General features: G+C 36.9%; 1 protein-coding gene across 1 annotated transcript in view; it reads left to right on the forward strand.

Annotated features, from left to right (window-relative positions):
- Positions 1 to 3869: 3869 nt before the first annotated feature.
- Positions 3870 to 24004, forward strand: part of LOC105333173 (protein dachsous) — a 31123-nt gene continuing 10988 nt past the window's right edge. The window contains exons 1-6 of the mRNA XM_066076871.1: positions 3870 to 6177; positions 21199 to 21382; positions 21537 to 21770; positions 22039 to 22290; positions 22536 to 22702; positions 22894 to 23992. Coding sequence (XP_065932943.1) covers positions 4450 to 6177; positions 21199 to 21382; positions 21537 to 21770; positions 22039 to 22290; positions 22536 to 22702; positions 22894 to 23992 — 3664 coding nt within the window. The 5' untranslated portion in view covers positions 3870 to 4449. The remainder of the gene's footprint in view (positions 6178 to 21198; positions 21383 to 21536; positions 21771 to 22038; positions 22291 to 22535; positions 22703 to 22893; positions 23993 to 24004) is intronic.

Here is a 24004-nt window from a genome sequence, read left to right on the forward strand (position 1 = left end):
ATATTGATCCGCCATTTTTAAATCAAAGATGTTATTGCTTTTCTGTGTTTTTCTTGGTTTAATGCAACCATTGACGAAGTGTAGGTGAATAATGTAACAATTTTATGATGTTCAGTGAAACAAATTTTAGAATTTTAAATTACATACATTAAACATTTTAATTCAATATGTAAATAGATGTTTGTATTTTTTTTAACATGGCTTCAGATCAGCCTCTTAAATACCCCAACTAATAAACTCTTATCGCAGAATCTCATCCTTCAAATTTTAGATTTAATTTTTTTTCTAAATTGCAATATGTAAATCCGGACTGGATCCAAGCGATTGAAAATTCGTGTCTGGCAATCGGCGAGGAAATCCTCGGGGCGGGTGATTCCAAGTGCATCGTTGAAAATCAGTAAAAGAACGAAATATTGGATGAATAAACGCTTATGTTAACAAAGTACTTTTAAATCTAGGCCTGTCAAGGAATTTAGAGTACGTTTCAATTTCCGAGGCTTTGGAGTACCACACCAGCCAGACACAAGACAAACGCGAGGTTTCTTCACTCGAAGAAATTTTTCATTCTCTTTTAATGTTTTCTTCCCACTTATTTTTCGCACTCCATTTCAAAACACAAGAAATCCATTTAGAACTGTTTGATTACGCTTGCCAGACCATTTGAAAAATATATATGTGAAATAGATGCATGAGAATGGTAGGTGAAAATGACATGTATTAAGTACCTCGTTGTACTTCAACCAAAAAAAATCAATAGTGTGCTGTAATTAATTTAAAAAAAAGAAAAAAAAGACGGGGAAACGAAGTTCGATTTCTAATTGTGAACTCGGCGCAGTAGCTCCGAATGTCGCACGACGACAACTGGGCGGAATGTTGTTCCCCGAGTCAACAAACAGGGGAAAGGTTGTTTAACTAATGACTGCAGTGTTTAGTTAAGGTACACAAATATTTACTCTCATGAAGAGGACTTCTGGGTTCATTAGTTATTGGGCGTCTCTGACTCTCTGTGCTAACATCAGAAATTCACGCTTGTAAGACAAGAAAGACAACTTGCGAATAATGATTTTACAAAAATCCGCTACGTTTTGAGATCCACTTAAATGTTTAATATACGTAAAATTTCAAATGATTATTTTAAACACCTTTGATGAAATTCATCAGAAAATGACGTGAAGCACAATCGCCTTTTTAAGTACAATTTTTGTCGTTTTTTTTTGGTTAATCATAATCTTGTAATTAATGCAAAAAAATGTACATGTTTTTTGCAATAAGGATATTTGAAAAAAAAAGAAAGAAATGTTTGAGTGAAATTTGTGAAAATAATGTGCAATGGCTTCTGCTTCTTTGGCAAAAATGTCGAAATGTCGTTCTTGATGAGAGAGAGAGAGAGAGAGAGAGAGAGAGAGAGAGAGAGAGAGAGAGAGAGAGAGAGAGAGAGCGCTTTTGTTTAAATCTGCATTATCTTCTTTGAATTTATAAAACTTTATACTCCAACAAATTCTCCGAGCTACACATCGACGTATACAATGTACATATGATGAATGCTATAGGACAAATATATGCTTGAGATATTTTTTTTTAATAAAATGGAATAATCAAACTCGTGGCCACGAAATAAATACAAGTATGTCTAGCCTTGATTTAATTTTGATCCATTATCAAGAGAATGATGTTACGAAACACGTTCCCTCAATGAATGAAATGACTAGAGTATTCTCAAGTGTGTTGTATGGATCAATCGCATTGGGAATGTCATCCAGGTCTTCCCTGGTGACACGCTGTGACCCTGTTTATATAACAGATTTTGTGTTGGTACTAAATAACCACCTGTTGGGACCCTTTTTGCAATATCATGAGAAATATTCAAGGTGTAAAATTCGAGGATTTTTGGCTTCACTAAAAAGGGTTGACTCCATTTGTAATTGTTGATTTCTTTTTAGACTGGTGACAGATGACAAACTGACCAAAGGACTATAAAAATCTTCTTTAATTAAGGATAAACTCTTTAAACATTATTTTACAATATAAGTTGCTTATTTTTTCTAATATATACGGTTATATAAAGGACTTTGCATTGTACAGTGAGTGTATTAAGTGTCAACGATAATAAGACAATACAAATATATTATAATCGATAACATTTTCATACATGTATTCATGCATTTGAATGGCCTTGTTTTTAAAGTGTAATATATTTTTCATATGAATCTAAAAAAGTATTCATGTACATTAAAACAATGACAGATATATCTATACATTGGTTCTTTCACCATTTTCAAAAGTAAATTTACCATGTAAGCAATTTTTTTTCAATCTTTAATAATTCAAAATCCATATTAGTTTCTCAGCAGGTGTCACCAAAAAAAATTTCAGTTATTTTTCATATTGTTTCTTTTCATTGCAACCATTCTTTGTTATATTTTGGACAAATATTTCAAAAATGCTGTTCATCTTCAATCTCCTTCATACTATATTGAGAACATTTTCTAACTTCAGGGGGAAGTCCTGTAAATGTATATCTTCCCCCTTCAATATTCAATTGATATGCAGAAATGCGGAGTTTATTTATATTTTTCTTCTGATCATAGTTATTGACAATGATATGATTGTGCTCTCTACCAAAGTTATTTTTGATTATTATTATGATATTTATTTATTCATTTTTATTTTATCTATTTATTTTTTTTATCTATTTATTTATTTTATTTTTTTATTTATTAATTTTTTTTTTTTTTTTCTATTTTTTTTTCTTTTTTTTTTTGTTGCTCACTTTCTTTATACAATGGGTTTATGAAATATTGTCTCATAATACGTGTACATTATGATTTCTTTTTAAATGAAAAGATCTAAGTACTTAATATAAGTTTAACTGAAAAACCAGGGATTATACCTACCACTCCCAGGAATAACTTTCTCAAAAAATGTTATATAACATCCAAGCTTGAAAGAAACTGACAGACAGAACGGACAGACAGATGGTTGGTCGGACATTAAAGAGTGACAGACAGGCAGTGGGAGAAGAGAGAGTTAGAGGGAAATGAAAAGATAGAAAGAGTAACTTCCTCACCAGGAAGGACAACTCTCATTGTCTTATTCGAAAACTGGGTTCCGTTTCTGCAAGTAATGAAATAAGTAATAAGCCTAATAAAATTATTGGGAAAATGATTCAATAAAACGCTATTTTTCTACATGAGTAATGAAGAAATAGTTTAGAAAAAGAGCATTGTATAAATTTAGTGTTCCACTACATATACATGTATATATATGCCTCTGATAAATATAAAGGAAAATAGAAAATCTCAAATACATGTATATGGATTTTTTCTGTAATAAATAACACTTTATGGTTACATTTTTTAGATGTTTTTGATGGGTATAATTTTGATTGACTTCCCATCCTCCCGCGCTTTACTAACCCAACTTCGTAGAAAAAAACTAAGGTCAAAAATCTTTTATAACCATAAGCCAAAGCAGAATTGTATCCATCGTCGAACGATCCATCATAAAATGCTCTCTCTCTCTCTCTCTCTCTCTCTCTCTCTCTCTCTCTCTCTCTCTCTCTCTCTCTCTCTCTCTCTCCAAGGTGACACATTTCATGATAAAAATATTGTATTAATTCTCAGTTCATTTGATAATATGCAGGATATTTTTGTCAAGTGAGAGGAGGAAATCTTATTATTTTTAGCGAGTTGTAAAAATTCTTGTACATTTATACGTATTCTTCTTTTTTGTGCACCTCGATAATTTTTCGCCTGGGTGCGTCTGGGTGACTCGATGATTGCATTCTTTTGTTTGCGACGAAAAAATTCCTTTTTGTATTGTCAATATATTTCTTTTAAAGGGGTTCAATGTTTACACACCGTTTGGTAAAGCTAAATTACCTGTATAGGTTGAAAATCCAAAACGAGGCTCTATCGCGATAAACTTAGAAACTGGAGTTGATTCAAGTCGGAGCGTAGACAACATACACACGTTCGTGAATATTGACTGGAGAAAACGTGAAAATGTAGGGAGAATAGGACTGAACAGATTATGTCGGTATTTTGGACAAGAAGTAGACATTTTGTGTGTCCCAGTGAACTTTTTAGATTTACAGGTGTGAAATGGGAATTTGCATTTGGGACAGGTAGTCGGCATAACGCTTTGTTTAGGGAGACCGTGTAATACTACGGTATGGAATTACTCTTATTGTCTCCCCCAGTGAGTGTGTTCTGAGGACCCTAATGGCTTGTGCCGATGTCTCTTAATTAATTAGCCTCCGTATTCTGAGTTGTTTTTAATTACTACGGATATATTGTATTATTCAGTGGCAACAAGTAGGAACTCGGTATGGCTTCACTCAGTGTACATGTATGAGACTTGGACCGAATACAGAGAGTTATTTTTATTTTGAAAAACGGAATTTTAACCAGAAATGAAGGTAACAGTTGACCATGATTCTCCATCAAAATGAAGTTTTGGGGTAGCGTTCGTGTTTTGCTGCTACTGTCTTCAGTAGCAGCAGTGTATGGAGAGGTCGTACTGAAGTTTGATGTAGTGGAAGAGCAAGACCCATTGACTTACATTGGACAGATCAATGTGTCAGCCTACCCCCCACCATATACTGTAATGCAAGGTGATGAAGGCATTAGATTAGATACTCAATCTGGACGAATCCAGACTGCCAGAAGGTTGGATAGGGAGACAAAATCTGAGCACACAATTGCTTTATTTTCCACAGGAGGAGGATTTGTAGCCATCCAAATTCAAATTAATGTGACGGACATTAACGACAATGCTCCCTATTTTCCCAATGGCAGCAAATCCCTGTCCCTGTCGGAAATATCTCCGAACGGAAGCAAGGTTCACATAGGAAGTGTGATAGATAGGGACATCGGGGTGAACACGGTCAAACCCCCGGCGGTCATCATCAGCGGAAACCAAGAAAACATGTTTAAATTAGAAACCAAAACCACAGGCAGCCAAAACACACTGTATTTAGACTTAGTGTTAAATGGGAAGTTAGACTATGATAATGGAGTAAAAAAATACAGCTTGATTATTCAAGTCAGTGATGGCGGAACCCCTCAAAGATCTACGGATCTGACTGTGACTGTTAATGTCCTTGATGCGAATGACAACGCCCCAGAATTCACACACACCAAATACTCCACAGTTATTCCAGAAAATATTCTTATAGGGGCTAGTATTGTTAAAGTCAGTGCCACTGATATAGACTCGGGTGAAAACGGTCATATAACTTATCTTCTGGATCGGCAACGAGATCCGGAAGAGCATTTCGTCATAGAACCAAATACGGGTATCATTAGAATTAACAAGCAGGTGGATTATGAACATCAGAAACATTATGAGCTCTCTGTGATTGCAAGAGACAATGGTTCACAAACTTTAGAATCAAACGCGGTAGTAGAAGTGAACATAACTAACGTCAACGAACAACCAGCAAACATCAACCTGGTATACCTCATACAGGACAACAAAACCTACGAAAACACAACAGTTGGAGGCTTCATCGCCCGAATTTCCGTCAGCGATCCTGATTCCCCGAACAACTACTTTGCTAATGTTAACGTTACTTTGCAGGGAGACATGGGGTATTTCGGTCTGGTGACAGATGACAAGGTGGTTTATCGTATAAAGATTCTGAAACCCTTGGATAGGGAGACATACTCAAATTACAACCTGACAATCACTGCAGAAGATTCAGGGCCCGGCGGACCGCCTCTCTATGCAACCAAATCGTTTACGTTGATCGTGGATGACGTGAATGACAATGCTCCAAAGTTTAATCAAACTGTCTACACAGCCTCTGTCCCTGAAAAAGCCCCTGCTGGTACCTCAGTAGTTAATGTCATGGCCACAGATCCTGACCTTGGAGAAAACGCCCGTGTGACCTACAGCATAATATCTAACCCTTCATCAGATTCGGATTGGTTTGAAATCGGTGACACCACTGGATTTATTACAACCAAGAGCACTGCCAACATTGATTGTGAGCACAATTCCAACCCATGGATCACAGTTATTGCTACCGATCATGGGAGTCCACCTTTATCATCTACTGCCACTGTTAGCATCACCATCGACGATGTCAATGACCTTGAACCTGTGTTTGAGAGGTCATATTATGAAGCTAAAGTGCCTGAAAATGTAGCTGTTGGATCCTGTATTTTGGCGGTAAGTCTGATATTAAAACCATAAATTCCTCAGTACAATCTTTTCCCCTCAAATTTATTGTACACTGGGTTTTGCCTGCAGGAAATGTGAAAACTGTTCAAATGATTGAGAAAGTGCTGGCAGCTGGGTTTTAAGTAAGATGGATTATTTGGGAGAGCATGATGAATAGCATTGATGTATTTTGTCAATTGTCGATTTTTTTCTCTCTCTTTCTAAAAACCCTGATAGATCTTTCACAGACACCTGCATTTCATCTCGAGCAAAATGTTTGATTAAAAGTGTACACATAGAAGAAAATTACAATTTCCTAGGGGAAATATACTTCACCATAGCATTAATAATACTTTAATTAAAGCTTGGTAGTGATGACCTTTCCCAGTAGTGATCCTATATATATAATAAATGGCTGTGAAGAGTCTGATCATCTAAGGACAGACAGCAGCGGACTTGATTTATAGAATCAATCGATTCGATTCGTTTGGTGTATATACGGTAATTCTATCAGTCAGGGATGACAAGTTTCTGTTGATTTGTTGCAATAGCAAGCTACACCCTTATGTTTTCCTGTAAAAATACAGCCCCATACTTTGATGTAGGGGAAGGGAGACATTTTCTACTGGTCCCATTAGCTGTTCTTGTCACAGAGGGCACAGATTCGAGGTGAATTAGTCAGTTCGTGGGACACCAGGGACAGAATTATTGTTCTTGACCCCTCAGGGCAGTGCCTGTCATCTAGTGCCTCTTCATGCACCTAGATAGGTGCATGTAAAACAGGGAGACAATGTCGTTAGTGTGTAAAAGGTAATAATGTAATTACTGGTCAACATTGACGACTATGAGGTCACCAGAAAACGAGATAAATTGAATGACAATGAAACATGCTTCTAATGTCACTGGGGGTTAAAAATACAGAAGTCTGAATAAACGAGAACCCCACTGGTCACCTTAAAGATTTGATTATGTAATAACTGGTAAACAATTTGGGGTTTGAAGACCTTTTTTTGAAAAGATGTTAATTTAGTGTTACATGTATAATGTTAGCTTGAAATGTTTTAATTGACTCTGTTAAAAGTAAATTTCCTTTCAGACACAGCTCACACTTTTTACAAAGACTGGGCTCATTATCCATTGAATGGTTTTACTTGTTGGCAAGCTCTTCAAGGAATTTTTGGTGTTTATGAACTGTCTTAAAAGTTGTTTCAAAGATTTCTCTCCATACATATGAAAGAAAGCATTAGGTTGTGTAAAGAAGAGATTTTAATTTGTTCACATTATGTCTTTGTGAGCGGAATGTCTTCCAGAGGGAGACCTCCATGGTAATCCCAGAACAAATAGTCTGTTGACATAAGGGATTATGCCTACATCCAACATAGCAAACATGGAACCGGCATTACAGAAAATGGCCTCGTTTACAGGAGTGGGAAATGACCAATATGTATGATTTGACCGTCCCTGGTCACCACAAAACATAAATGCGGTAGTTTGGGACTCAACCAAGTATTGAGCAGTCCGTCGTAATCAAATTTTTGACATTTAGCTCTCCTGTTTCATAGAGGCATTCTTTTTAAATGGCATTACAAAAAATTCATATTGTTTACTACCTTTAATCCCCTCCAGTGTTTTATGAAAGAGGAAAGAAGAAGGCTTAACCAGTGTAAGGTCTTTGTTTATTTTCTTTTGTGTGGGCACTTAGTACTTTTAATCATGTTAATACAAACTTTAGTAATTTTTTTTGAGATTGCCCAACACAGGAGAGTTCTGCCATTAAACAGTCAAGAGGTTAGCCAGGTGCAATGGACTTTTGTGAAGAAATCATTATGTCAACCTCCATAACCAAAAACTTTTATCATACGAGTGTACAAGAACTCGAAAACACAAGTTGACTAGGTAACAAATGCTGATTACTGGGGCGATAATGATGACTTCATGTGCTCAGTATGGCACCTCCACAAAAAGGACTCTCCTTTATTGTATCATTAATTATCAAGTTTCCTAACGACCCCATAGACTTCTACCAAGCGATTTATTTCTCAAATCCAACAACAGATTGTTAGGTAGATAAAGGGGTATTTAATGTCTTAATTGACAGCTAATTGTGAGCAATATGCATTGAAGTTTTTACATTTCCCTAAACACTTTCTTCCTAAAATGTGGTTAATGGCAATAATGGGAAACCATTGAGGGTAAAATTCTTATACCCTTTTTGTCAATTACTCTTGAAAGAATTTTTAAACCTCAAAATTTCTGGTTAAGCATTTCTAGACTAACGTGATTCATATTCAAAATATTTAAAGTAAGTAGAGAGATGGAAGCAGATACTCTGAATGTATTATATCTTACTATACTGCATTTAATGTAATGAAATAATGATAACTTTCAGTGTATATTCCAATGATATCTCTGAAATGGGGATTTGATACTTTTTTCCAATGTCATTAAGTAGCTAGTCGTGAAAGCTGAGAGTGAAATGTTTTGTCTCCTAGCTTATTCGCCTCAGTAAAATTAGTGACCAACACCATTATTCAGGTACACCCTGCATGGACCATGCATTTCGTGATGGATGATAAATGATTGTAATAACCAGGTGCCGGGCTCCCAGCATTCCCTCCAGTGTGTTTCCTTTATGCGGAGAGCGGTCATTCCTTCCCCTCTGTCCAATTGACCATGTTTGCCTAAGTCTTTGTCAATATCAAATGTTCACGAAATCGGCTGAAAAATCAATTTTATGGGAACGCAGACAACAGACCTGAAGATTCAAATGAATTAATACTATACGCGGCTATAAATTTTCTGTTTCTCTTAAAATTCTTTTCTTCTCATTTTCTGCAACCATGGCAATGCTGAAAGGAAGTGGCTAAGTCAGATTCCCTGTCCATTTGTAAATCCCATTTATGTTGAACAAAAAGTTTCGTAGGCAGGGCATTCCATTGAACACAATTTCAAAGAAGTACCTTTTCTTTAATAGGAGCAGTTTGGCAATTAACCTAGGTATGGTCTAGACTGCCCGTGATTTTTATGGCTGCAGATCATGTGCAACAAAGGGTACATTTAATTTAGGTGATGGATTCCAGCAGAGAAAATATGTGTCATCAATACGGATCAGGGCAATGATTTATTTTGAACAGCCTCTGTCACCAACACGTTCTCTTTTGATCTTTAAATTTTCCTTCTAATTTTGTAGATCTGTGTTTAGAGTGTACCAAAAAACTCTTCATTTTTGGAGGGGAGAGGAATGGAGACCTAAATTTTAAGTATGCATGTTAAATATGCAGGTTGTTCTTGTGTGAGATACATCCAACTGAGTTTGAATTAGATTGTTTGGTTTCTGATTCTGAGAAAGAAAAGCTTTTGATAGGTTAACTCCCTCAATCCTATTTAGGGTATTATTGTATAAGGGAATCTGCTCTTTGAGGTTACACATGGGCAGGCATGTCACATGGATTTATCAGTTTGATGCCCAGCCTCCATGAGATTCACACTGAGTTTGCTAATGGTGTATTCATAACCCCGCTAATCCCTCTCTGTCGCATGGAATAATGCTGGCAAAACCAAAGGGACTTGAAAGGTAGAGAGCTGGCCCGATGGTCACCAAGATAAGTGATCAGACAAGTTGAATAAATTACTCCTTTTGGATCTTTTGTCTGGTTTAGTTATTTTTTGTTAACTTTTCACAATGATAAGAAGTTGGTTTTTCTTGTGGTGTCCAGTTATTGTGAAATCAATTTTTACAGTACCTTATTCTAACCATTGAATTTTCTGTAAAATATTTATCAAGATATGGAATAATGTATGAAGGTATGCCTTTAGTAACACAATGAACTTGAATTTAGTTTAATGTATTTCATGGTGAATATTTGAAGAACTCTTTGATGTTCAAATTGCACATTTTGAATCAAGGACAGAGAATTATTGGATGCCACTTCTTTATAGGGTAATTTTGCTTAATGGTTGGTTGCTTGAACACAAATTCCTGCTGAATAATTGATTTTATATGCACAGTGTATTATTTGAAGCTTACAGTCCAATGATTTGAAGATATTTGGATCATAGACTAAGCGACCTGAGTGATAAATGAAATGGATGCCAACCAAATGCAGATTTTACATGTGTGCAGTTTCTGCTAGGTTTCTCTTATTGAAATGTAATCTTCAGTATTAATTGGTGACTCTTTAGACTTTATGATGTCTGGATCACCCAGAGAAGTCAAGGCAATCACTTACCCTTATCATAGGCAGTGCCACAATAGCAGTTCAGCTGCCTCGAGAAAGACACAAATGCGGCACTTGTACGACATGTGACACTCTCGTTTGTCGGATTCATGGATATGCCTTGATACCCCTCCAGTTCATATTGTTCGCGCACACCGGTTTGAATATCCTATACCTTATTATGCACCAGCTCAAAGAGATTATTTAGATATTTTGTCATCTCCGACTTCACTCGATTATGTTTGTTAAATGAGGCAGACATATTTCAATTTTTGACAATGCATGTTTAGGTTTCGGCAATTTACATGTGCACGTATTCAGACTGGGGTATAGGTTTTGTGTGGTAGATGTAGGTGATATGAGAACCAATTTAAAAGCGGGTATGTAAAGATCCTATTGCCGCATCACAAATTGACGCAGCAATGGCTTGATAAGCAGAGTTACAGATTCCAACATTCAAGAAAGATGATCAAGTCAAGGTCTTGGTTATAACAATAGGGGGACATTTGAAAACAATATTATAACTATAACTGCAGTTATTTCAGATTTCCTTTTCTTTCTGGTGCAATTGTTAATCCATAAAACAAGCATCAATCTATTGTTGCCCTTGACTCAGCAGAATTTTGGTGAATCCAAATAGGGGAAATAGTAAAGATCTGAATGGGAAGCCGATATGGTGCTTTAAGTAACAAGATGATATCGGCATGTTATGGCAAAGACTGATGTGAGAACTGCTTTCTCCAATACTGCACAGTCTGTTTTAGAGGGCACACAGTAGAGACTTTATGACAAATTTTTGATGTGTCACTGCTAGCTAGACGGAGATCGGTACAATAAAAACAGGACTCTGAAGGACAGGCAATATCGTCTTTACAAAAAATCCCCATGTCATCCAAAAATGTCTCAACTCCGTGTAACATTCTGGTGGACTAGCATTCTGAATGTTCTATGTTTAGGGATTTTTCGACCGGGGCCTCTACATAATCTGCAAGTGACACATGATTAGTTTACAACTCTAAGAACGTGATTTATCTTAATTTTGCCATCTTATCGATAAGTAGCAAAAGTAGATAACGGTGATTTTTGAATGGTTTTAGTTGTGTGGGTCAGATCAAATGGGTATAGGGTGATCGAGAGAGTTGTTGGCACAAACATAAAATATTTTGTCCCTACATAAAAAGATTTTAAACTGGTGTTTCGCAGAGACAATGGAACTCGGCAAAAACAAAGTATACAGATAATGAATTATAAACTTCAGAACTTATGGAAACTCTTGGTACAGAACTTGAGAATCTGGTATAGATTATTTATCTCTTGAAAATTGGGGGGAAAATAAACAAAAAATTCTCTGTTAGTTTGAGATTTCATAAGAATGTATATATTTGAGTCACTGTTTATGATCTATTTCTTGATATGCCGCTTATCTTCTGTTCGATTTCTGATTATTTTGAAGTGGGTATTTTTAAGAGGGGTATGTACCTGGTGTAAGAATGGACAAGATTAGGTATATGACAGGAAGAAGAGAAGATTAGCCAGTACTTGTAGTGGTCTGAGTAAGTGAGATGTCAACACCTGTTACTGCTCTGACGAGGACTTATATAAGTATACATTACAGCATGCAATATACCCTCAGACAGTTAAAACCCATGTCATTCTCTTGCTCTGGTGAGTTATGAGGAGAAGGGGCAAGATTTGGGGGGTGGGACTGTTGGGGAGGGTACTACACAGAATCATGCGAGGCACCTGCCGGGGCGTTCAATATTCACACCTTTACTTGGTGGCTGCAGTGTCCAAATTCATACACATGTCGCAAGTGATTGCCAAGTCCTTTATGCCTTTGTGAAGGTAGAAGTGGTTTATTGCTTTGATATTTGTCTTGCGGTAGATAAAAATCTCACAGCCGTATTTCACCCCTAGAGGAATCAATAGAATAAAGAACATTTGGGAATGATATTTCGGAAGTTAATGATAGGGTAGATCTCGTGATCAGACTTCGCCTCTCTCCTGAAAATACCTCCCAATCACCTAACCGATCAAATGTAAACCAGGAAAGATTTGGGGGGACGTGAAATTACAGGGCCGCAGTTTATGAATTTCACCCGATATTAAAATGAGTTTGTACTTGGTGATATCATGCATTCTTTCTCTTCAGAGAACAATCTATCATTAAAATGACAATGACTTTATCCCCTGACCATGTATGTTTAGGATCGAAATATAACCAATGAACAAAAAATTTGCAGATAATGTTTTGGAATGATCTAGTCACTACACTGTAAAGTGTTTTTACAAAATGCATGGTGTACTGTCAGATTTGATACAAGTACATTTTTATTTTTACTAGAAAATTCAATATTAGAAGAAAGAGTACTTTTAGCTTCAATGTTTCGAAAAATATTTTGGAGTTTAAACTGTTCAACATTTGCTTTGCATAATGTGTACAAACTAAGTTAAATGAACCTCTTTGCTTTGTACATTTACACATTCATGTGAATCTAATAGAACTGAAAGGCACAGCGCTGATAACCAGCTATTATGCTGAATGTGGCGGCAACCTTCAATCATTTTAATATGCTATTACTCACAAAAAGCATTTTTTCAGTCCACACTGCAGTTCAGTGAAGATTAAGCAATTAGATTAAAATTGTAAGGCTTTCCAGCCAATATGATTCATTAAAGCTCAATAGCATACCCTAGGGAACTTTAAAAAATAAAGTGTTAGGCAGTGACTTTAAAACTTTTATCCCACAAAAAATTAGAAATTTAAGCAATATATTAGGGATGATCATGAGATTAAAATATTTCTCTATTTAAGGCTCATGAGCACCTACTGCGTGCGAAAACAAGATCGGGATTTAAGAGGGATAATAAAGAAAACCATATCTAAACAAAGACGTCCCATGTTTAATTCAAAAGAATGTGCAGAATGAGGCACAGACTCTCACTTATAGCTTGATCGCGATCTCTCTCCCTTGGAATATTGTAAAATAGGGGCATTAAAAACACCTCCGGTCTGTCATTTCCCATTGTTTAACAACCAATAACTGTCTCTTGTGTTCTTATCAGGGGGTGCAATTCGATCCTCAAATTGGACAGAGAAGTCATTGTAGTCCTCAAGGTGTGAATCTGCTGTTTGTTGTGTGTTGCAGATTAGTTTTTATTTCTGTGTTTAGTCCCTGTTATAGCATAGAGTCATGGTGTTTTTATGGAATTTTAATCACTGGTACATAAGCCAGCTACTTCAACAATGATATCAGGTAATGCAAGAAGTAGCACCTTAATACAGCGGTACTGTCACCAAGATGCTAAAAGCTCCACTGAACCACACACTGACCCTTGCATTACTTTTTCCTACGTTACTTTTTCCCTCGACAGAAAGCCGACTTGTTTATTTGTTAGACTGTTGTACAGATGTTATCAGGTCAGAGTTGACTTAATATAAAGGGATCTTGCATATCAAATACTTGACAAAAACGAAGAGAGTTGCTTCAAATTTCAAAGAATGGCTTGGTAACCTAGCTTCAGACCACACTGACTTCCACTCGGCTCCATTATGTAGTAATTAATGGCTTTTTGGCTAATATCAATTTCATGATGTGAATTTCTGTCCCACCCCCGAAACCTGCCCACCTTCCGAGGTATACACCAAACGGTCGATAATGTCTGAATTCTGATTTCTCTAGATATGAAAACTATTGCCTTGTAAGCTATCTTTGTCTCACACTGGGGTAGCTTCAGGATTTGCGTCAGGGCGCATGCAGCACAGACTGACGCGAGGCGCATTCCTCCCGCCGTGTTTACCCGCAGACACCCGGAATGGCGGAGTCGTCACTCGCCTATCTCTGTTTGGTCATGTTCACGATTGTCTTGTTCCCGTGGAAGCTCTTAAACTTCACTTGTTGCCTCATTAAGGGTTTTAGACAAATAAGTTTGGGTGGTTAATGGCCCGAGCTTTCTCCAGTAATCACGTAAATAGTTTCGAGTCTAGGTCTGACGTTATCGAGAGACACCACCGGATGAAGATGTCTGGGGTGGAATTTTGAATCCTAGGGAAAGAAAAATCAAAAGTATTTTATTTGCTTAAAGCACAAAATAAAAAATAGTTAGCTGAAAAAAATTACGAGGTGAAAATGCCTACTTTCACAAATAAGGAAAAGATGCCTGTTGAAAATTCAAACATAGTTATTCAACATGTCTGGTCTACTTTATTCACAGGGTGGTGCAACTTGAGTTAATTACCCTATCAGAAAAAGATTTTTTTCCTGAATATTGACCATATTGACTATAGCGCAAGTGGCAATATGTATTTCCCATATTCAATAGATCTTTCAACTGGGACAGCTGGGGGTATTGCAAGATTAAAGACAGAAGTAAATGGGCCTTGCTTTTTCTTTTCAGTTCTCGCAGGGATTTGATTTGTTTTGTAAATACTATTAAGATTCTATCTGTGTCTGTGTAAGTTATACAGATAGGTTTTATGCCGAATCTGAAAAGACTCCCAGGACATAAATCAGATTCCATGGTCAGGGTCTTGGCATCGAGAGAACAGGGTTCTTTTTTAAATCATCATTTATTTCAGTCATAAAAGAATGATTGTGAAAGTTTTATTTGTATTTTTCAAAGTAAAAATGCAGATTGCCTTTTTAATGGTACGTTGGTGTATTTGGCTTGACTTTTGATCAAATTGTATCAACATGGAAGTATTATTTAATCCAAAATAAAAATATACCATGGTTCTAGTGCAGTAAAAATCAAACTTTCACATGCTCTGTTCCTTATTAAGGTTTTTAATTATATAGAAGTAAAGAAAATGGTGTTTTCCGAAGCAACATAAAGTAGGATTAAGCGACAGGAAATCTGGGTAGCGCTGTGTATATTTTGTGCATTTTATCACACTTTGGTGTTGACAGTACTGTTATATGAATTTCACAAGTACGCGAATAATTCTGTCATAAATCAGACCTATATTCTTCAAGCGGCACCAGGCACAAAAACTCCGCACAGATAAACTGATATACCGGCTACCTGAATTTCATACCGGGTAGCCTCAGTTTGAAAGAGAGAAAAAAACTGTTTAAGTGAGTGGAATGTGAACTGTGCTAATGGAACTCATAAACTGTAATCCCATCTATTGTGCTCGCAGCAGATTTCCTTTGCTTGTCGCATTTAAAACACACTCGCCATTACCAACATTTCAATGTATTGATAAAAATCATCTTCAGAGAGGTCGGTGTGAGAGGTTTTATTTGACATATATTTTGCTGGGTTGAAGAGAGGGCTTTCTTTTTTTGTTCCTTTGAATTTTGAAATAATTTTATTTTTATGTCCAAGTTTCACTCAGGTTCATGGTTTATCTTCTTTTGAAAGGCAAGGTTATTAAAATTAGCTTGTAAAACAATTCTTTATCTGCATGCTTTCCCTCCAGCTATAATTCTGTGTTTAACAACTGTCAGCTTATATATGTCCTTTGAAATATTCATTACCTTCTACATTTATGCAAATAGCTTCATGAAAACGCAAAAGATAGTAATTGCTTAGGGCCAAAAGATGACCATAAATTTGTGGTTGAATTTTCTATGTTCAGTTGAAGGGATTTTTGCATCAGAAGTTTTATGCTCACCTAAGGTGAAGAAACAGGAATGACCAGAGTGAATCTTGACCCAGAGGATACTATTAAGTTATGAAAATCACTGATAGCATATCTTTGTCTGGACAAAATGGTTTTATGTCTTTTATCCCACCAGATCACAGCACTTATATATAGTTGGTATGGCTTCCCTGTTCAGCTTCAATGGAGCCTCCAAGTTGATTAATGCATCAAACTCATTAAATATGCATGACATTTACAGAATTAATCTGTAAATTTGTTGTATTGTGGCATTAATGCAATGAAACATGCAATCAGTGAATATTTGGAATATAAAACAATCTACGGTACACTGACATGAACTAATTCTCTCTCTCTCACTCTCTCGCTCTCTCTCTCCTGCAGGTGTGAATAAGATATGTTTCAACCTACCGTAATTCAGTCAAAAAAGAAAATCATTTTTATTTTGAAATTTGGGCATCATTCCCATCTTACTAAAACCTAAGTATATAGCCATTTTAACAGTTGAACCCAAGGAGATATGCCTGGTATCTCCCCATGAAGTTCTGAAAGTTTCCTGTTTGCACCTATGTGTCACTCAAAGAGGAGGACAGTCAATATTTATCCCAATGTCACAAGATTACCTAAGATTTAATTATCTCATCAATATTTGTCCCCAACAAACCATTACACTGTTAGTGTTCCTTTTCATCGGGACTTTGTCCTAAAATTCCTTGAGATTTTCAACAACTTTTCTTATGGCCATTCTTTATAAACCAAACAGATGCCAATGTCGGCTTTGATTATGCCAAATGCTATCAAAACATTATGCAATAGTATTTTTAGCTTGTCCTTCTCAATTTTCTGAAGGTTTTTTTTTCTCAGGTAATTAAAACCTGGAGACAGACAATGTTTTAATTCAGAATGTTCAAATAAACAGATATCTTGTAGAGGATCTCAGTAAAACCCCGACATCTTAATGGGAATTAACTCTGGTCATTGAAAATGTATCCCCTTACTTCGAAATCTGGTCAAGAATGTGAAAAGTTGAGTCAAAGCCTCAGATATTTGATGTCTGCATAATAACCTTTTGTCAAGAGAGACTTTTTAAACACAAACCTATTGAATCACATAGGCAGTTTGTGAAAGAAATGATGTCCTTCAACAAAATAAAAGTTAATATCCTGGTTGTAGAAGTGGAGGCTATTTAGAGAGCTATACAAATTATCTTTTGGTAATGGAGACCTCATGTTTTAGAAATCTCTGTCCTTTTTTTCTTTTAAGAACAGCTTTTGTGAAGTGCCCATTTATTTACCTTGTGTGTCTTTGAATCAAGAAAGTTTGGAATTACCTGGCGGTGCTTGTCGATTTGGTTAGAGCAAACATGCTGGAATACATGGCACTCAATCACAATCCTCGCAGACATTGCTGAACCCTCGTCTCTCTAATGGCAAGCTCCCAGGGCGTGAAATTGATATGATCCTATATTTTTACTTATGATTCAAGCAAGTTAAAAAAAAAAGTAAATTAAAATTTTTGGTATTTTTCAAAATGATAACTCAGTCTGCAAATATTGACAAGGTTTACAATTATATTGTCTGTAAAAGTACAGCAATCTTATTTGAGGCGTGCTGGAAATATAAGAATAGTGGGAGTTCAAAGATATGTCTCAGTTTCTTAAAGATTATAAAGAATCTGGGCACACATTTATTTATCGCAATCATTTCCATGTATTTATTACCATTTTTCAGTCAGTTGAAATATAATGTGAAAGTTTTTGAACACATTGTTCTGAAATTTTACAACAGGTGGTGATTCGCCTAAGGCTGAATCAATTCATTAAAGCCTTGCAAAGATAGCAACATTAATATGTTGCTGTAATTGTCTCTGCCAAATATTAATGTTGTTTAATGTATATTCTTGCTCCCTTAACCGTTATTGCAGTGAGAACGAATAAATGTATAGGGAATACGGAGGTTTGGTAGGATTAGGGATAATCTTGTACGGGGTGAGACTGAATGTGTTAGTGAGGTCCCGCTAAATCCTGGACTGGTTCAAGTACAAGAGGATCAGAGTCCTGCCATTGTTGTGAGACCGGGACCCAGATCTGGGCTGGAGTTCTGCAGGCATTCACTGCCTAGATCTTCTATCCACCCCAGTCTGTACACGCCACACGCCGCTACTGCCCCACAGTTATACGGCCTGTGAAAGTCAGCAGTTGATTTAAACAATATTAAGGTTTGGAACCTGTGCCAATTGTATGTGTTATTGATTCAACACTTGGAATCAATTCTCTGTACAAAACCCTAAGGTGAACCAGTTTGCCTTGCAGTGTCCATTAAACACTACCAGCTCCAGAGTTGTAGAAAAAATGTTGGAAAGGAGTTCGCAGAAAATGTTATCAAAGAATAAAACAAAAATAATCTGACTTTTGTTGGTATACTTTAAGGTTTAAGGTAGATATCTGTGTCTTTAAAAACCTTATTCAAACACCAAGTATATTTCATTATGTGATCTTCAGAACATAAAACAAACAAAAGCGTTAAGCTGAGTACATGATCAATATAGACCCATGCAAATAATTCGTGTCAGTAGGGGGGAATTTATGCTACTCAAGAAACCCGCTGAAAGATTTATTCCATTTCTAAACTTCTTCAAGTTTTTGAAATCTTGAAATCCTTAGAGTTTGTTTTTCTTGTTCATCTGCAATGAGTTAGGGAGGCCAACTGTTTATAAATGCCATGAGTTGCCGCCAGTTAATTTACAAATCAACCATTGACTAATCTTCTGTAATTTACCATAAACTATCACCCTCCATTGCACTGCAAGCAGAACGTTGGAATGAATTTTCCTCACAGTCGCTACATTTTTCTGCTTTTCATCACACTTCCAGCATTTTCTTTGACAGCTTTAGATTTCTAGAGAATTCTGAAAATTGCCCTTGAAGTGTGTGAGCGAAACATTTAGTTAACATGCCATTGTCAACTTCAAGAGAAGGAGGTGTGAAGCAATTTTTATTAATTGGGTGTAAACTGGTTCAATGCACATAAAGTATTTTTCAAAAAAAAAATTACATATGTAACATCAAAAACTAGTAGCAATATTAATCATGTTAAAATGAGACAGGAAATGAGGGATCACCTGCAATGGTGAATATCGCTCGGTTTATTACCACACCTTTATATACCTTTATTCTATGCTTCAGAAGGATACTTGGGGAAAGATACATCAAACTTGTGAGCCATATGCTTTATGTACAAAAAAACTTCTAGACAGGTTACTATATTTTCAAGATGTTTATAATCTTTGTGAAATATAATTGTAGCACATCAAAAAGCCAAACAAATTAAGCTGGTTCTCAGGCTTTGGTTGCCAGGGTACATCATGCTTGTTGTTCGTTGCCTCTGTAATCCCCCGATGAAACATATTCTTTAGAAGTTATCTCGGAGATGAAGAGATTTTAGTTGAAGAAAATACATCACTCCCACAAATTTATTATAAACACAGTCACATGGTTTAGATGTTCTGAAATAAAAACAAAGGCTGCGCGCTTGATAGTTTTATTTGATGTTTGATTGTTTTATAAATTTGATTGCCAATTTGGCAGTGAAGTCACTTTCTGATGGTTGATGTAAAGTTATAAGATTTATCAACAAAATCTTCAAAAAATAAAGAAAGAGGAGAGTTTTGAAGAAAAATTTTACTGTCTGGCATGGGAAAGTCGACTTTCTTTGATAGCGAGCAGTTGATGGATGTTTGTGTTCCGTTGTGAACACCCTAATGACAGAGAACATCCAAATGGCGGAGTTATCTCCCATCCATTAATAATCTCCTTTGGCAAGACTCGTCCAAATCAGTCATTTCTATCTTTTAAAACATTGCATCATTAACTTCAAAGAAATGAAGATTAATTCTTTTTTATTTGCAGTAAAGATTCTTTAAATCACACCAAATATTTTTTTACGAGTTTGATGTAGATCTTGATCCTTTCACACTGTATCCAGGTGAAATGATCAGGAAGGCTTGTCGTCAAACCAATGGAATGCCCATTTGTTGCCAAAATATTTATCGTTGTTTAAAATCAAGCACAAAGAGTAAATTTGAGGTAATGACAATATAATGAATGTGTTGGTATTGTTTTGTGGGGGACAGTTGATACTCTGGTGTAATCAGCCCCAAGGCTGTAGGTAAATAACAGGATCAACCACTTACAATTACCACAACCAACTCCAACAAGTTCCTCCATTATCCGGACAATTCCTGCCAGGAGTGAATACAAAACTCACCAAATCAGATCTCTTATCTTGGCCATCGCTGTACGGTAATTGGGTAATTGAGACCTACAGCTTTATGATTTTACTTTTTGAAATAAAGCACTAACAGAAAAATCAAAATTGGATCAGTGTCAGGCTAATCGATTACCATGACAAATCAAAAAAGATACCTGTATTTATTATAGAGTCAGAATTAAAAGTGTCGGTTGTGTGGTAGAATGGTATGTGGCTCTGATTGATGAGGTAATTGGTCCACTGTCAGAACGGAGGGGCTTATGTTTGGAACATGGGGGCTTTGCTTCATGATAAATACCCAGAGTCTGATGTCATGTTCAGGCCGAGAGTACAATCTGCTTTCTCTTGTCAGCAATACACACTGAGTCTTTGTTCACGTGAAACCCAAATATTTAATGACACCTATCACCTTAGAGGACCTGGTGGCAATATGAAGGACATTAAACGAAGTAGATAGCTCCCAGTGATAACTGGATAATGGCTAAGCCCCTTTTTGGGCTATTAACTTTGATTTCGCCTCGCTCTATACTCAATTTTGTGGTCCTCTGACTAAGATATGATGGGTGGAATGTTCGGTAATGTTTATATTTTTTGTCAGTATGTCCGTTTTTTGATGGCTCCATGAATAGTCCCCCTGTCTGTTTTTACCTTCGCAAGGTAAATTGAACTGCCTTAAACACGTAAATGAATAGATTCAGAGGGTTTTGGTGAAATACAATGGGTCAGTGACATTCTTAGTCGCCAAAATGATTACAAGAGTAAATATTTGTGAAATCAGTAAAATTATATGAGCCAGGTGCAAGTTTTTGTGTGACAATCCAATATTCTATCAAGTTAGTCAACATTCGGTCCCAATCACAAACTTTGCACACAATAGATTAGTTTTACAACTAAAATGATTCATTTTAATTCAGTGTTCCCTTTGTTTATTTCTCAGGTGTCTGCTAATGATCCAGATTGTCAAGGAAGAACCCAGAATTTGGTCCGCTACCATTTGGACAACTCCACCGCCTCACGACCCTTTACGGTAGATCCTACCAGTGGACAAATCTGTGTCAGCAAAGCTCTTGATTTTGAAACAAAACAAAGTCATGAATTCACAGTGTTTGCAAGGGATGCAGGTATAATATAAACACCATTTGCAAAATAAAAAGCCTTTGTATTCAATGGCCTTTATATAACCTGACAAACATGTTGAATTGTTCTAAGTGTTGATAGAGTTTGGCTGTTTTTATGGTCTGGCACTTGAGACTGACAAATAATGTATTGTTTTAGGTGACCTAGAAAGCAATGCTGTAGTAAAAGTTACACTCAGTGATGTCAACGACAACCACCCTGAGTTCTACCCCCAGAATTACAGTGTCAATGTGGACCTGTCGGAGGCCAATGTTGGGACCACCATTGTCCGAGTTCAGGCTCAGGACCCTGACACTGGCTCAGCGGGGAGCATCCAGTACAGCATCACTGCCGGCAATGATAGGGGGTTCTTCAGTATTATCACTAGCTCAGGTATATGTCGTGTAATAAAGGATTCTGAAATGTATCATTGCTTGGAATAGAGCACACAACACTACAAAAGGGCTGTATTTCACATAATCATTTGTTCTTAAATCAATTTCGTAAAGGCCGGTTTTACACATACCACTGTAATTATTTTTTCTGGAAATCAATTTCATCAATGCATAACATTTAATTTTGTTCAAATGGTTGATAAAGAAATATTTTACTGAAATTTTATCTGCCACTGTATTCTTTCACTATGTCAACTCTTTCTCAGGTCGTATCAATCTGGTGTCCCCCTTGCCTCTAGAGGAGAAGATCTATAAACTAGAGGTAACAGCGACAGATGGGGAGGGTCTCACTTCTATAATCCCGGCCCATGTCTACATCAGCATCACTGGACAGAACTCCCATCCCCCAGTGTTTGATCACCTGACCTACAGCTTCTCTGTCCCAGAGGACACGGTTCATGGAACCACCGTGGGGACGATTCATGCCACTGTTCAGCCAGTCAATGGGGTCACTCCAGGTAAAATCAAATTTCTCTTTGTACCCTCAAGACTTTGATTTTGGTATATTTGTCTGTGTGTACAATTGTATCTGCAAACAGAATTATCTATTAAAAATATAGATTACCTTCAACAAATTATGAATATGGTCTCTGCAAACAGTATAACTGAATAATGACTTTCAAACATTTATCAAATCTTAGAGACACTTTATTTTTTATAAGTTATTTTTGTAAATAATCTTGGAAACTAAATCTTCTTTCAGTTGTGAGGTATTCCATTGCATCGGGTGATAAGAATGGTCTGTTTGCCATCAATGACAGGACTGGAGTAATTTCCAGCACCAAGTCGCTGGACCATGAGACCCAGGCCTTTGTCTTACTTAGTATCAGAGCAGAAGCAGGAGATCCGCCAGTGTTTGCCACTGCACAGGTCAGGGGTCACCTCAAATACAATTTTTTTATGTTGGACAAGTGAAATTAAAAATTTCATCTAAGCAATTAAAAGCATCATTAAACAATACATGTACATGTGCTTAATTATCTCTGTATTATGAATTGATTGCAATTGCTGAGCATTTCATTCTAAGCCTCATCTTTATGGCATTCAATGGTATTTTTTAGGTTAATATTTCAATTACGGATGTGAATGACAACAGTCCTCAGTTCCAGACCAGCTCGCTCCAGATTCCAGTGTGGGAGGATGAGGATCTCTCCACTACACTGTACACAGCTCATGCCACTGATCCAGACAGCGGGAGTAATGGTGTCATCCTCTACAGTATGGCTGGAGACTCGTCCAACACCTTCAAACTCAACTCGACTTCAGGGGAAATCACTTTGCTGAGGTCCCTCGATTATGAGCAAGTTCAGCTGTATAAACTGTACATCGAGGCTCGTGATCAAGGAAACCCTCCACGCACCTCCACCCTGAGTCTGACCATCTCCGTGCTCAATGTCAACGACAACTCGCCCGTCTTCTCAGCCAGTAGCTATGTTTTCAATGTGAGCGAGTCGGCTCTGGTTCAGTCCAACATTGACCAAGTCCAGGCCACCGACAGAGACGGGGATCACGTGTCGTATTCCTTCCGTGATTCTATGTACCTGAATCTGTTTGGAATCGGCAGCTCATCTGGATTTATTTACATCAAGCAAGAACTCAATCGTGAAGAGAAAGATAAATACACTTTAACGGTTGTGGCAAGAGACAGTGGAAAAGGTTACCGCTCATCCTCAGTTCCTGTCACAATCAACGTGCTTGATGCCAACGACCACAGCCCTGTCTTCAAACAGTCTTTCTACACTTTCTACATTCTGGAGAATATGGCCGCTGGTACCATTGTAGGACAGACCACTGCTACAGACAAGGATACAGGGGAGAATGCATATCTACGTTATCAGTTCGAACAGCCAGAGCCCCACCTGAAGATTGATTCGGACACAGGTGTGATCACGACCACTGTGTCACTGGACAGGGAGGAAAAGAACTTCTATAACCTCACAGTGGTAGCCAGTGATCACGGGGATCCCAAGAAGTTTGACTACACCAATGTCAAGATTTTTGTGGGTGACTTGAATGACAATAGTCCAAAGTTTCTCAATAGCCAACCAATTGAAGCTACTGTCAATGAAAATGAACCCAAAGGAACTTCCGTCCTCAATATTTCTGCCAAAGATGATGATGCTTTAGAGAATGGAACAATATCATATTCTCTCATAGCAGGTTTGTATTCTA

The sequence above is a fragment of the Magallana gigas genome, chromosome 2 (genome assembly GCF_963853765.1).
Source record: "Magallana gigas chromosome 2, xbMagGiga1.1, whole genome shotgun sequence".
NCBI classification, from domain to species: Eukaryota; Metazoa; Mollusca; class Bivalvia; order Ostreida; family Ostreidae; genus Magallana; species Magallana gigas.